The 15707-nt window shown below is 42.0% G+C and overlaps 1 protein-coding gene across 13 annotated transcripts in view; it reads left to right on the forward strand.

Moving 5' to 3' along the window:
• Positions 1-15707, forward strand: part of MITF (melanocyte inducing transcription factor) — a 645672-nt gene that overhangs the window by 625616 nt on the left and 4349 nt on the right. For all 13 annotated transcript variants that reach the window (XM_068253961.1, XM_068253960.1, XM_068253964.1 and 10 more), the window contains 3 exons: positions 825-881; positions 10125-10200; positions 12752-12899. In XM_068253961.1, the coding sequence (XP_068110062.1) occupies positions 825-881; positions 10125-10200; positions 12752-12899 (281 nt within the window). The remainder of the gene's footprint in view (positions 1-824; positions 882-10124; positions 10201-12751; positions 12900-15707) is intronic.

Below are 15707 nucleotides of genomic sequence, written 5' to 3' on the forward strand. Positions count from 1 at the left end.
ATCACTTTTTTTCTTTGATGACCAGCAGATTGGGAAAACCACAGTAAATCAAGCCCACAATGGGAAACATTTATAGGTTCTGTTGAACATAAATAAGAATGAAATGGACGTAGCATGAGACAAGCTTATTACTGCTCACTCTTAACACTGCTCACTCTAAATAGCAATGGAGCCAATAACACCTTCTCCAGATCACTTATTTAAGTTTCTTCTATTTGTATGACAAATCTCAACTTTTGATTGTATTGCAATAAATAACTTAATTTTCATAATCTAAGATTTCCAGATTTTAAATCACATCACCAATCGCCATTTTAGAAAGCTTAAATGCAATAAAAAACATTTTATTTTTATTAAAACATAGACAAAGTTTTCTAAAATGGATGAAAGCATACCTGCTAATAGGCCTATTACCTTGTACTTCCTATGCTGAACATCTGTGCTCAGGCAGATACATTTTAGCTCCCTAGGTTGGGTTTTTAGCTCTGACCTTTCTTAGTTATGAATGAGATTTGCTCTATGTGACTGTTGACCCACACAATAGTATTTCTATTCAGACAGCAGCCAAGCACAATATGGCTGAAGTTTTTTTATTGTTTCACGTACTTGCTGAGACAATGTTTTTTATTTTTGTGTTTTATCTGTTGATTCTGGGGCATGTAACTAACTATTTATGCTTGAATAAATGGTGGTCCTGTGATGCTTTTTAAGATTTTCATATTCTTATTTGACACAATGCATGGTCAAAATATTTTTTTTTGTAACCTTGACATATGTAGGTTGTATGTGGACTGTTTATTTAATGCTTAATTCCTTTCTTTCAGAATCAGAAGCAAGAGCAATGGCTAAGGAGAGACAGAAGAAAGACAATCACAATCTCAGTAGGTTGAACTTTGTACATGTGTGTCCATAAAACATGTATGTGTGTCGAGATGTAGCAGCAATACATGTAGCTGGCTGAGAAGAAAGCCCTGGGGCAATAGCCTTACTTGTGATCTTCTAAATGGATACTCCGTCTTAAAGCGGTTTAACACCCAGCATTACAACTTTGCTTTAAAAGATTGCTTACAGCTTACAAACTATTATGCCAGATTTTTTTTTAAGCAGAAATTCACTGAATGGGTTAAACATGACATTTTAGTGTTGGATTTAACTAGGAATCCGCATCCGTTCTTATCTGTAGTTACAAATGTATCTTTATTTGGAATACAAATAGACCTTTGAAAAGCCTTCCGGGGAAGCCCTCTTTGTTCTCTCAGAGCAGTGTTTGTTTGTTACATTGTAGATAGATACATTTGTAACTAAACAAGCAAGCACTGGAGGAGAATTTCTAGCTAAATGCAGCACTAAAATGTCATGTTTAATCCATTCAGTGAATTTCTGCTAAAAAAAAAATCTGGCATAATAGTTTATAAGCTGTAAGCAATCTTTTAAAGCAAAGTTGAAATGCTGGGTGTTAGACCACTTTAAACCACCGGTTGATGTCACTTCCTGAATGCTTCATTTCAGTTATAAAATCCATTTAAAAAATGTCAACTGAAAGTTATATCTCAGTTTCTAAATAAAGCTACAAACTCTAGATTTCTTGTTGCCAACTACCGGTAAGTCTCCATCTGGTAGAATTCCCTCAGTTCCTCCCCTGGCTTGAAGTGGAGTTATTTTTGCATGGAAATAGGCAGAAAACGCATACTTTATTAATTTTTTTCTGAAAGAGGGCCTAACTCCTCTCTATACTATTTATAGCTGTCCCTAATTTCTTGTTACGTGGAATTTCCAGTGTTCCCATTAAGGCTGGAGAGGTACCAGGGATTGAGTGGCGGGACATCATCTCAGTGGGAACACAGACAACAGACAAAACGTGACAGAAGTTGCAAGCTTCCTGAACTTATTAATCGCATTAGGACTTAACCACTTGAGGACCTAGGGCTTTCTACCCCTTAAGGACCGGCCACTTTTTTTCCATTCAGACCACTGCAGCTTTCACGGTTTATTGCTCGCTCATACAACCTACCACCTAAATGAATTTTGGCTCCTTTTCTTGTCACTAATAAAGCTTTCTTTTGATGCTATTTGATTGCTCCTGCGATTTTTACTTTTTATTATATTCATCAAAAAAGACATGAATTTTGGCAAAAAAATGATTTTTTTAACTTTCTGTGCTGACATTTTTCAAATAAAGTAAAATTTCTGTATACATGCAGCGCGAAAAATGTGGACAAACATGTTTTTGATAAAAAAAAACCCATTCAGTGTATATTTATTGGTTTGGGTAAAAGTTATAGCGTTTACAAACTATGGTGCCAAAAGTGAATTTTCCCATTTTCAAGCATCTCTGACTTTTCTGACCCCCTGTCATGTTTCATGAGGGGCTAGAATTCCAGGATAGTATAAATACCCCCCAAATGACCCCATTTTGGAAAGAAGACATCCCAAAGTATTCACTGAGAGGCATAGTGAGTTCATAGAAGATATTATTTTTTGTCACAAGTAAGCGGAAAATGACACTTTGTGAGGAAAAAAAAAAAAAAAAAAAGTTTCCATTTCTTCTAACTTGCGACAAAAAAAAATGAAATCTGCCACGGACTCACCATGCCCCTCTCTGAATACCTTGAAGGGTCTACTTTCCAAAATGGGATCATTTGTGGGGTGTGTTTACTGTCCTGACATTTTGGGGGGTGCTAAATTGTAAGCACCCCTGTAAAGCCTAAAGGTGCTCATTGGACTTTGGACCCCTTAGCGCAGTTAGGCTGCAAAAAAGTGCCACACATGTGGTATTGCCGTACTCAGGAGAAGTAGTATAATGTGTTTTGAGGTGTATTTTTACACATACCCATGCTGGGTGGGAGAAATATCTCTGTAAATGACAATTTGTTAATTTTTTTTACACACAATTGTCCATTTACAGAGATATTTCTCCCACTCAGCATGGGTATGTGTAAAAATACACCACAAAACACATTATACTACTTCTCCTGAGTACGGCGATACCACATGTGTGGCACTTTTTTGCACCCTAACTGCGCTAAAGGGCCCAAAGTCCAATGAGTACCTTTAGGATTTCACAGGTCATTTTGAGAAATTTCGTTTCAAGACTACTCCTCACGGTTTAGGGCCCCTAAAATGCCAGGGCAGTATAGGAACCCCACAAATGACCCCATTTTAGAAAGAAGACACCCCAAGGTATTCCGTTAGTAGTATGGCGAGTTCATAGAAGATTTTATTTTTTGTCACAAGTTAGCGGAAAATGACACTTTGTGAAAAAACACAATTAAAATCAATTTCCGCTAACTTTTGACAAAAAATAAAATCTTCTATGAACTCACCATACTCCTAACGGAATACCTTGGGGTGTCTTCTTTCTAAAATGGGGTCATTTGTGGGGTTCCTATACTGCCCTGGCATTTTAGGGGCCCTAAACCGTGAGGAGTAGTCTTGAAACGAAATTTCTCAAAATGACCTGTGAAATCCTAAAGGTACTCATTGGACTTTGGGCCCTTTAGCGCACTTAGGGTGCAAAAAAGTGCCACACATGTGGTATCGCCATACTCGGGAGAAGTAGTACAATGTGTTTTGGGGTGTATTTTTACACATACCCATGCTGGGTGGGAGAAATTTCTATGTAAATGGACAATTGTGTGTAAAAAAATCAAACAATTGTCATTTACAGAGATATTTCTCCCACTTAGCATGGGTATGTGTAAAAATACACCCCAAAACGCATTATACTACTTCTCCTGAGTACGGCGGTACCACATGTGTGGCACTTTTTTACACCCTAAGTACGCTAAGGGGCCCAAAGTCCAATGAGTACCTTTAGGATTTCACAGGTCATTTTTGTTTCAAGACTACTCCTCACGGTTTAGGGCCCCTAAAATGCCAGGGCAGTATAGGAACCCCACTAATGACCCCATTTTAGAAAGAAGACACCCCAAGGTATTCCGTTAGGAGTATGGTGAGTTCATAGAAGTTTTTATTTTTTTGTCACAAGTTAGCGGAAATTGATTTTAATAGTTTTTTTTCACAAAGTGTCATTTTCCGCTAACTTGTGACAAAAAATAAAATCTTCTATGAACTCACCATACTCCGTACGGAATACCTTTGGGTGTCTTCTTTTTAGAATGGGGTCATTTGTGGGGTTCCTATACTGCCCTGGCATTTTAGGGGCCCTAAACCGTGAGGAGTAGTCTTGAAACCAAATGTCGCAAAATGACCTGTGAAATCCTAAAGGTACTCATTGGACTTTGGGCCCCTTAGCGTACTTAGGGTGTAAAAAAGTGCCACACATGTGGTACCGCTGTACTCAGGAGAAGTAGTATAATGCGTTTTGGGGTGTATTTTTACACATACCCATGCTAAGTGGGAGAAATATCTCTGTAAATGACAATTGTTTGATTTTTTTACACACAATTGTCCATTTACATAGAAATTTCTCCCACCCAGCATGGGTATGTGTAAAAATACACCCCAAAACACATTATACTACTTTTCCTGAGTACGGCGGTACCACATGTGTGACACTTTTTTGCAGCCTAGGTGCGCTAAGGGGCCCAACGTCCTATTCACAGGTCATTTTGAAGCATTTGTTTTCTAGACTACTCCTCGCGGTTTAGGGCCCCTAAAATGCCAGGGCAGTATAGGAATCCCACAAGTGACCCCATTTTAGAAAGAAGACACCCCAAGGTATTCCGTTAGGTGTATGGCAAGTTCATAGAAGATTTTATTTTTTGTCACAAGTTAGTGAAAAATGACACTTTGTGAAAAAAAACTAATAAAAATTAATTTCCGCTAACTTTTGACAAAAAATTAAATCTTCTATGAACTCGTCATACACCTAACATAATACCTTGGGGTGTCTTTTTTTTCTAAAATGGGGTCACTTGTGGGGTTCCTTTACCGCCCTGGCATTTTACAGGCCCAAAACCGTGAGTAGTCTGGAAACCAAATGTCTCAAAATGACTGTTCAGGGGTATAAGCATCTGCAAATTTTGATGACAGGTGGTCTATGAGGGGGCGAATTTTGTGGAACCGGTCATAAGCAGGGTGGGCTTTTAGATGACAGGTTGTATTGGGCCTGATCTGATGGATAGGAGTGCTAGGGGGGTCACAGGAGGTGATTGATGGGTGTCTCAGGGGGTGGTTAGAGGGGAAAATAGATGCAATCCATGCACTGGGGAGGTGATCGGAAGGGGGTCTGAGGGTTTGGCCGAGTGATCAGGAGCCCACACGGGGCAAATTGGGGCCTGATCTGATGGGTAGGTGTGCTAGGGGGTGACAGGAGGTGATTGATGGGTGTCTCAAGGTGTGATTAGAGGGGGGAATGGATGCAAGCAATGCACTGGCGAGGTGATCAGGGCTGGGGTCTGAGGGCATTCTGAGGGTGTGGGCGGGTGATTGAGTGCCCTAGGGGCAGATAGGGGTCTAATCTGATAGGTAGCAGTGACAGGGGGTGATTGATGGGTAATTAGTGGGTGTTTAGGGTAGAGAATAGATGGAAACACTGCGCTTGGGTGGTGATCTGATGTCGGATCTGCGGGCGATCTATTGGTGTGGGTGGGTGATCAGATTGCCCGCAAGGGGCAGGTTAGGGGCTGATTGTTGGGTGGCAGTGACAGGGGGTGATTGATGGGTGATAGGTGATTGGCAGGTGATTGACAGGTGATCAGTGGGTTATTACAGGGAAGGACAGATGTAATTAATGCACTGGCGAATTGATAAGGGGGGGGGGGGTCTGAGGGCAATCTGAGCGTGTGGGCGGGTGATTGGGTGCCCGCAAGGGGCAGATTAGGGTCTGATCTGATAGGTAACAGTGACAGGTGGTGATAGGGGGTGATTGATGGGTAATTAGTGGGTGTTTAGAGAAGATAACAGATGTAAACGATACATTTGGGAGGTAATCTGACGGCGGGTTTGCGGGCGATCTAATGGTGTGGGTGGGTGATCAGATTGCCCGCAAGGGGCAGGTTAGGGGCTGATTGATGGGTGGCAGTGACAGGGGGTGATTGATAGGTGATTGGCAGGTGATTGACAGGTGATCAGTGGGTTATTACAGGGAAGAACAGATGTAATTAATGCACTGGTGAATTGATAAGGGGGGGTCAGAGGGCAATCTGAGCGTGTGGGCGGGTGATTGGGTGCCCGCAAGGGGCAGATTAGGGTCTGATCTGATAGGTAACAGTGACAGGTGGTGATAGGGGGTGATTGATGGGTAATTAGTGGGTGTTTAGAGAAGATAACAGATGTAAACGATACATTTGGGAGGTAATCTGACGGCGGGTTTGCGGGCGATCTAATGGTGTGGGTGGGTGATCAGATTGCCCGCAAGGGGCAGGTTAGGGGCTGATTGATGGGTGGCAGTGACAGGGGGTGATTGATGGGTGATAGGTGATTGGCAGGTGATTGACAGGTGATCAGTGGGTTATTACAGGGAAGAACAGATGTAATTAATGCACTGGTGAATTGATAAGGGGGGGTCAGAGGGCAATCCGAGCGTGTGGGCGGGTGATTGGGTGCCCGCAAGGGGCAGATTAGGGTCTGATCTGATAGGTAAAAGTGACAAGTGGTGATAGGGGGTGATTGATGGGTGATTGATGGGTAATTAGTGGGTGTTTAGAGGAGAGAATAGATGTAAACAATGGATTTGGGAGGTGATCTGATGTCGGATCTGTGGGCGATCTATTGGTGTGGGGGGGTGATCAGATTGCCCGCAAGGGGCAGGTTAGGGGCTGATTGATGGGTGGCAGTGACAGGGGGTGATTGACGGGTGATTGATGGGTGATTGACGGGTGATTGACAGGTGATTGACAGGTGATTGACAGGTGATCAGGGGGATAGATGCATACAGTAAACAGGGGGGGGTGGTCTGGGGGGGGGGTCTGGGGAGAATCTGAGGGGTGGGGGGTGATCAGGAGGGGGCAGGGAGCAGGGGGGGGGGATAAAAAAAAAAATAGCGTTGACAGATAGTGACAGGGAGTGATTGATGGGTGATTAGGGGGGTGATTGGGTGCAAACAGGGGTCTGGGGGGTGGGCAGGGGGGGGGTCTGATGGGTGCTGTGGGCGATCTGGGGCGGGGGGGGGAGAAAATCAGTGTGCTTGGTGCAGACTAGGGTGGCTGCAGCCTGCCCTGGTGGTCCCTCGGACACTGGGACCACCAGGGCAGGAGGCAGCCTGTATAATACACTTTGTAAACATTACAAAGTGTATTATACACTTTGTATGCGGCGATCGCGGGGTTAACATCCCGCCGGCGCTTCCGTATAGCCGGCGGGATGTTGCGGCGAGCGAGCGGTGACAGGCGCCGGCGGAGGATCGCGTCACGGATGACGCGATCGCTCCGCCCATGCCCTTAAATGGACCGCCGCCTCTGTGGGTGAGGCCGTCCTGCAGGGCTCCACTTCCCCGCCGCCCCTGTGTAGTGGGCGGTCGGGAAGTGGTTAAAGAGAAACCTTAAATCGAACTTAAAGATTGAACTTCATCCCAATCAGTAGTTGATACCCTATTTCCCACGCAAAATCTTTATTTTTTTTCAAAATGATCATCAGGGACATCTATATGGCCGATACTGTGGTGAAAACCTTCCAACAGTGTGATGTCAGGGCAATGGCTCTGACAGTACTCTGTCTGTGAACCTCCTTGCATTGTGGGAACTAACGGCTGTTTCCAACTACCAAGCAAGCCGTGTCTCCCTCTGTGCATAGAACTCTCAGTAAACATATATTCCACAGAGATCACCTGGCAGGACTAAAAATGTCATCACCTGTGATAAATTTCAGAATATAAATCAGGAAGAGGAAATAATGGGCAAACACTGACTAAATAATCTATACATTAATATTGTAAGTAAATAGCAGTCTTATTCACAACGTTACTATCAACTCAGTTCCTCTTTAATAGCTTTTAGGAGTTTTCACCTATTGATAGTTGCTGTGTTTAATACATTCTCTGACACTTGAAACACTGGGCTCTTGCCCAAACCATAGGTTTCTCTAAGCAACTGAGTGAAAATCTGACAATGAAGCTAGCTGATGCCTACAGAGCAAGGAAAGGTTACATAACAAAATGCTTCCAGATTGGAATGTCCAATTCCAGATCTTGGTTTAGCAGATTTGCTAAGGATAGTAGTGTTCTAACTTATAGTGTTCTAACTGGAGCACAGACTGCAGCCTACCACTCATGGTGGGAAGCTAGTACTTTGTTATTCTAGCAGTTGAAGATGTGGTAACTGATTCTCTGTACTTCAAGTCACTTAGGTTTTATTATTTCACCTTTAAAGCCTTCTAGACCAAATTCCAGGTGGTACACAGCTGGTAGAATAGTGGCACATGACACATGCAATATGTTACCATGCAATATGTTACCGCTAATTAAAGCGGAACTGACATTTTTTTTTAAAAAAATTTCACTTACCTGGGGCTTCTGCCAGCTCCTTGCAGCCTCCCTGTCCCCTCCCTGGCTCACTTTCACTTTGTCCGTCTTTGAAGTCGACCCTGGCTGCGTCCAGTCTTGCTCCCGTTTCCCTCGCCGAGTGAGTCCTGTGCAGGCGCAGTATGAGGTTTTCTCCTATGCGCGCAGCCAGGGTCGACTTCAAAGATAGACAAAGTGAAAGTGAGCCGCAGCTGGGGACCGGAGAAACATTCAGAGACGGCGTGGGATAGGGAGGCTGCAGGGGGTTGGCAGAATGCCCAGGTAAGGGAAAATCTTTTTTTTAAAGAAGCATTTCAGTTCGGCTTCAAGTATGCTCTAACAATTGTAAAGTCTGTAAGTATGGACTTTTTTTAATGTTATAGTGTAATGTCTCCCTCTAGTGACCATTTATGAACAGTTCTGGCCTAATCTGTTTTGTTTCTCTTTATACCTGACAAAATCTGACATACTATGTCAGTATATATAAGTTGTGTTTTTCAGTTTTTGTCAGGAACCAAGTCTGACAAAGGCTTTTTATAAGCCGAAAAGCTCACTGTTTATTCATCTATAAGTTAGCCAATACATGGTATCATCCTGATTCAAAACTCCTTGCTTTTACTGATGTCTAACACGGTACAACACTCTACTGTTTCTCTTTATGTAAACTGTTAAGAAGCTTTAGTTTACTATGTGTAGTGTAAAAACAAAAAAAAAGTATAATTTTATTTACCTTTCCTTATGGTGGAGTTCTGTCTACTGCTGACTACTCATGTTATAAAGCCATTAAAGTATTAGAGTGCTACCATGTTAGGCTGGATTCACTGTGGTCAGTTGCATAACGTACGTGTTAAAATTATTATTATTATTTTTTTTATATATAGCGCCAACATATTTTGCAACGCTTTACAAAGCACAATAAGACGACAAGGGGAACATAGATACAACTAACAAATGTACAGCAGAGTTCCAAGCAGCACAAATATTGTTACAAAACAGTAAACATTAGGAGGATGACCCTGCCCTTGCGAGCTTACAATCTAATGGGTAGTGGGGGACACACTAGGTAAATGGGTGGAGGATGGATGAGGCAGTGACCCTTTGCCTCTGATTACATTGTGACAGTAAATAAGGGCTATAGAATGTTATAAGCTTGTCTGAAAAGGTGTGTTTTAAGAGTGCGTTTGAAGATGTCCAGGTTTGGAGCATGACGTACAGGCTGTGGAAGAGAGTTCCAGATAAGGGATGATGCTCGTGTAAAGTCCTGGATGCAAGCATGAGAGGAGGTGATCAGCTTAGAGGCCAAGAGAATTTCTTGAGAGGAGCGAAGGTTGCGGGAGGGTCAATATCTTGAGATTAGTGAGGAGATGTATGGAGGAAACAACTCGTGGAGGGCTTTGTATGTTAGAGTCAGGAGTTTGAACTGGATCCTCTGGGTAATGGGTAACCAGTGGAGAGAAAGGCACAGTGGTTAATACACAATGTGTGTTAACTGCAATGGAAACTGGACATAGACTTTAATGCAAAGCCTGCATGCAGCAAGTTAGAATAGCGTGACCAGTTACTGTGAACAGGCCCATAGAATTATAAGGGCAGTGAGTTGACATGCAGAATTTTTTTGCAACGCAACTGAGCACTGTGAACCTAGCCTTACTATGATATTCTGCAGATCTTGTAATGATCTCATGTCCTATACTAATATCAAAACTTTTTTGTTTTATGTCAGTTGAACGAAGAAGAAGATTTAACATCAATGATCGCATAAAGGAATTAGGAACTCTAATACCTAGGTCAAATGATCCGTGAGTATATTATGTGTTATTATATTAACCACTTGAGGACCAGAGGTTTATACCCCCCTAGTGACCAGGCCACTTTTTACAATACAGCATTTCACAACTTTAACATTTTATTGCTCGGTCATACAACTTAGCACACAAATGAATTTTAACCATTTTCTTCTCCCCAATAGGGGTTTTTATTTGGTGGTATTTGATCGCTACTGCGATTGTTAGTTTGTTTGTTTTTTATTAATTTAAAAAAGTGACATTTTGAAAATTTTGTTTTTTCTTATCCCCCCTTACCTCCCCTAAATTGACCCTACACTACGTTACATACACTACACTACACATACATCGACATATGTCTGTGTCAGGGATGAGATTGTGAACCACTCCGAGGGACAGCTAAGTGACAAGGCAAAACTCTGTGCAGCGCTGCATTAGATGTCAGCGCTATACAAATATTTATTTTTTCAATAAATACAAAACACAGCCACTGGCAGGCTGATCTCTGTGGCTGTCTGTTTACAGTGACGGGAGCTCCCCTCCCATCTAATCTCACTCCTCGCGAGATGACGCCATATGGCATCCTAGAAGAACAACAGAGCCACCCTGTGGCCACCAATCGGTGTTAGACGGTCACAGAGAGATTAATTATGCCATGCTTGAATAATATTAATCATTTTATTCTGTTACTACTGTTAGTACTACTGGCAACACCAACAAAAATAGTAATAGTTCTAGTAGAAAGATTAACAGAATGCTACTTTACTACCATTGTGGAGCTTTGAACAGGTCAGGACACCATCTGTGTGAACTTTGTATGTTGTTTGCATGTGTTTTCTTCAGTCTCTTTCCACACTGCAAAAGCATGCTGCTTGGTTATCTGGCTTCCTATTTGAGATATTAGGCTATGGCTATGGCAGGGGAAATAGATTGTAAGAGCCTTTGAATGGGAATTAGCTGCATTCATTATTTGATTATTCAGTTTACATTATAAAGCACCACAGGAGATGTCAGGGCTAAATAAACACAAAAATTTAAGCTCTCAATGGTAACAAGCATAACGATTATTATTATTATTGCTAAACCACAATTACCCATTTATTATTTTTAGGTGCCATCAGTACTTTTTCACAAGTGGACATCTAAAAAAAAAAGCAGTAATTTGATCACAAATAATGTCGATAGTATATATCGATTAATGTTACCAATATTCTGCTATCGTCTTACCTAAGCTTAACACTATCCCCCCTTCTTATTTACTTCTAACACTATCCTCCCCTCTACCTATGTTACACTAACCCATAGTCGATTTTTATAGTAGCTGAGCTCTGTGCACCTGGTAACTTACCAATATCCAGAGTTCACTGACCCCCTCTGACGATGTCCAGGGTTCGACTACATTATCATTGAAACCCTGGCAGGGCTTACAGTGCTCAGCTGTTATAAGGAGTTTGGCTATATGATAGCCGAACTCCTTGTGCCGGCACTTGCTGACCTCCGATGTTAGCCGAAGTTCACTGCAGCACCTCTGGTTCCCAAATTATGCAGTCAGTGCCACCATAGCCCCAATTTACAATGTGGTCTATGATGCTACCCAAATTACCAATCAGGCTATGCTCCAAAATTAACTGTTTCATTTCACATTCTGTTACAGATAGATTGAAACAATTCATATGATATTTACCCATGAAGCACCCCGTTATACTATATACATATTGGGTAGGGTCTTGCTTTACCTCAAAACAGCCGGTATGGTTAACACAAGAGGATGGTGTTGGAAACATTCCTTTGAGATTTATCTCCATTTTGAAATGATTACATCATGCAATTTCAGCAGTTTTGACAGCTGCACAGCTGTGGGATCAACATTTAAGGTTCCTTCATACTTATCTCTGTGGTTTCCGGCCATGGTATTTTCTTTCATATTTTAGATTCTGTGTTTTGCGATTCATTCATTTTTTTGCATTTTTATGCAAACTTTCCCATTATGATTTTTACATGCATACCAATGAAGTTAATTTACATGACATTGTATGTCATTTATTATACAGATGTTCGGTCGGATTATTATTAACTGCATACTAGCATTTAGAATGCAAAAATTCACATTTACATTGACTGCAGGGTATGCATTTCAATGCGATTAACTTTGCAGTCCATTGCAGTTTGCCATTCTACAAAAAATGTGTACAGCACCGTATGTCCAATGTGATGTCATTGACTTGCATTAGATGTTCAGCAAACCAAATTCACAAAAACGCAATGCGCACACAAATTTTGTCATGTTTGCAAGGTACCTTACAGAAATATTTAAATCAGCCTGTCTGGCACCAAAACTGATGCTACATTCAGAATCACTGAAGTAATATTATTTGTAACCACTGTGGAGTTTTCTGTGAACATTATCTTAAGTTCCTGAAGTCTGTGTGATGTTATGGATTTCACTTTGCCTATATGATCAGAGGATTAAACATTTGCATGAATATGTACAGTATATATCAGGATGAAATGTTTGTATTTATCCATTAGTCAATGATTAAATGATAGATTGTGTTCTGTGTTCCAGAGATATGCGCTGGAATAAGGGAACCATTTTGAAGGCATCTGTCGACTATATACGGAAACTCCAGCGAGAGCAGCAGAGGTCAAAGGAGCTGGAGAACAAGCAGAAGAAATTAGAACATGCCAACAGACACCTGTTGCTCAGAATACAGGTTGGTGTCTCCATGTCCGTTTCTGGTGTACAGAGATGGTTCAGAAAAGGACATGAGCAGGTGGAATAACCATTTAGCAATCCGTCAGGGACATCACTGATTTGTTACCACATCATGCCATCACCATGACAGTCTGAGTGGTGGCCTGATTAGACAAGCAGAACATTTGCTGTAGGAAATGCTTTATTAATCCAATCCACGCATGATTAAAAGATGGAGGAATAACAGATCTTTTGGTAGCCAGTGATTTGGATATTTGCAGAACTAGGCCACCCTGTCTCCCCTAAAACCATTAGAACTTTAATTCAGAAACGTTAAAGGATACCTTAGCCCATAAAAGAAAACCAAAATGGGGGCATGTGTGGTGGGCTCTCCTCATGCTCACCGTTCCCGCCGGTCACCTCCGTCGCCCTCCGTTTTCATGCACCGACCCTCCAAAGCTATTTCTTGGTCAGGAGGGTCGGTGAAGACTGCGGAGGCCGGAAGCATCCAGCTTAGTTGTAACATAATGCGAGACGCAATGCACTCTTGGCCAGGGCCGCGTCACTGGGCAGTGCCTGCGCATTCTTCACTGACCCTTTGGACCTTCTGTGATTAGAGGGCTCAACTTGATACTTCAGCTGTTTGCCTATGGGACACAGTCTTGAGCTTTTTAAACTTAGACCAATTAATACTCATTTACATTTATTTTACTTCCTCGACTTAACAGATTCTTTTTTCTTTTTTAAGCTATCACTAGACACCTCGATAATGAGCTCAAGGTGTAATTATCTTAGCTAAATAGATATAGCATTTGCTGATGCCTCAGGGCAATAGTGTTATGCTACGATAATTTTAGCTTACTGGTAATGCGCACTGACACGCATCATTGGCCTAATATTATTGTGCACACAGCCGCTAAAATGCTTCTCTTAATCTGTCACCAGTGCACTTGATCCTGATTTGCACTGGTGACAGTTTGGTACTATGCGTGTTGGGGAAACCCAAAGTCATCACCAGAGTCATTATATAAGTACTATACTGACATTTTAAATTGTATAATATATACATGGCTTTAGAAATTGGTCAGTATTGGTGAAAAACAATGCAACCAAAATGTTTAAAGAAGAATGCCGCCAAATGTAGCTCTTGGAAAAACAAAAGAAGGGAAAACCGAGAGCTCAACATAGTGCAGTATTTTTGTAGTACACAACAAATATTGTATGCTGATAGGAAATATACTCAAAAATGTGGGTTACCACACAGGCAACCACTATCAAGGCAGGTGGGGAGTTAGAACCTGACCCTACTCAGGTTTAAGAAGTCACTCTCTGTAGATAGAAGAAAGGGAAAACTAATGGAGCTGGCTGCCTTATTGTGTAATAGTAGCTTATATGATATCTACCATGACAGTACCAAATGGTTATCAAACGATATTAGTTTTGGAAAATCTTAACTGTATTAGCTTTCTCTTTAAGAGCCTGTACAAACCATACTATCATTGCATTTGACTTACCTTCCAGTTACCAGTCTCTTGAATAGATTCCTATTTGCAGGGGCCCGAAGACCATAACTTAAAGAGGAACTTTAACTCAGGATTGAACAATTTCATCTCAATCAGTAGCCGATACCCCCTTTCCCACGAGAAATCTTTACATTTTCTCAAATAGATCTTTTTTTGGGGGGAGGGGTAGCGTGCACAACTTGAAAGTTGCTCCTTGTGAATTTTTGCCTGAGGAAGCGGGTTGAGACCCGTGAAACGCGTTGCAGTTTGCAACTGTTTTGGGGGTAAGAATAAATACAGTTTTTCTTGATCTTATACAATGGTTGTGTTTTTGTCAGGGAGGTAAGTCCACTCTTGCCCCTCATTTTATATCTGTTTAACTTGACACTTTTACTCTGTTGGCCCCTCTGTATTGTATTGTCTAAGTAATAATTATCCACCTGGTGGATGAGTGTGAACACCCTTCTTTCTTGTTCTACGGAGAGCGACTTCTTAGCCTGAGTGGGGACAGGCCTAATCTCCTCTCTTGCTTTTTAACAATAACAACTATAATAATAATCTTTTTATAGCGCTTTTCTCCCTGGGGACTCAAAGCGCCGTGACCCTGCATTATGCAGACTCAAAGGCTCGGGAAAAGAGGTGAGTTTTTAGTCTTTTTTTAAAGCTGTCCAGAGAAGGAGTCTCTCATGCTGATTGTGGAAGTGAGTTCCATAGAGTAAGGGCTGCATAGGAAAAGGCCCAAGCACCAAACGTTTAGTGTATCCTGGGAATAACCAGCTTCATCTTGTTGGCAGAGTGGAGGGTGCGGGGAGGGGCATAAAGTTCCAATAGATCCGCGATGTATTTGGGTCCCATGTGGTTTAGAGCCTTGAATGTCAGCAGGCAGATCTTAAAATTGATTCTCCATTTTTCTGGCAACCAGTGAATAGTTTGCAGTATTGGGTGATGTGTGAGCTGCGGGGGGCATTGGCTAGGAGTCTGGCTGCAGCATTCTGTACTAGTTGTAACGGGCGCAGAACCTTATCTGTAGATCCGATGAACAGGGCGTTGCAGTAGTCTAGGCAGGAGGATACAAATGCATGAACCAGGGTAGATAAAAACAGGGAACATCAAGAGCCCCAATAGTGTAATTCATACTGGACAAGGTGGCAATAAGTTTGTTTTGCTAAATACTCACAAGTCAGGGTCACCAGCAGGCAACCACTGTAAAGGCAGGTGGGGAGATTGTCCTGACCCCACTCAGGATTAAGAAGTCGCTCTCTGTAGACAGGAAGAAAGGGTAGCAACCCTCCACCAAGGGTGGACTCAAAATTGTATACAATGAA

The sequence above is a fragment of the Hyperolius riggenbachi genome, chromosome 9 (genome assembly GCF_040937935.1).
Source record: "Hyperolius riggenbachi isolate aHypRig1 chromosome 9, aHypRig1.pri, whole genome shotgun sequence".
NCBI classification, from domain to species: Eukaryota; Metazoa; Chordata; class Amphibia; order Anura; family Hyperoliidae; genus Hyperolius; species Hyperolius riggenbachi.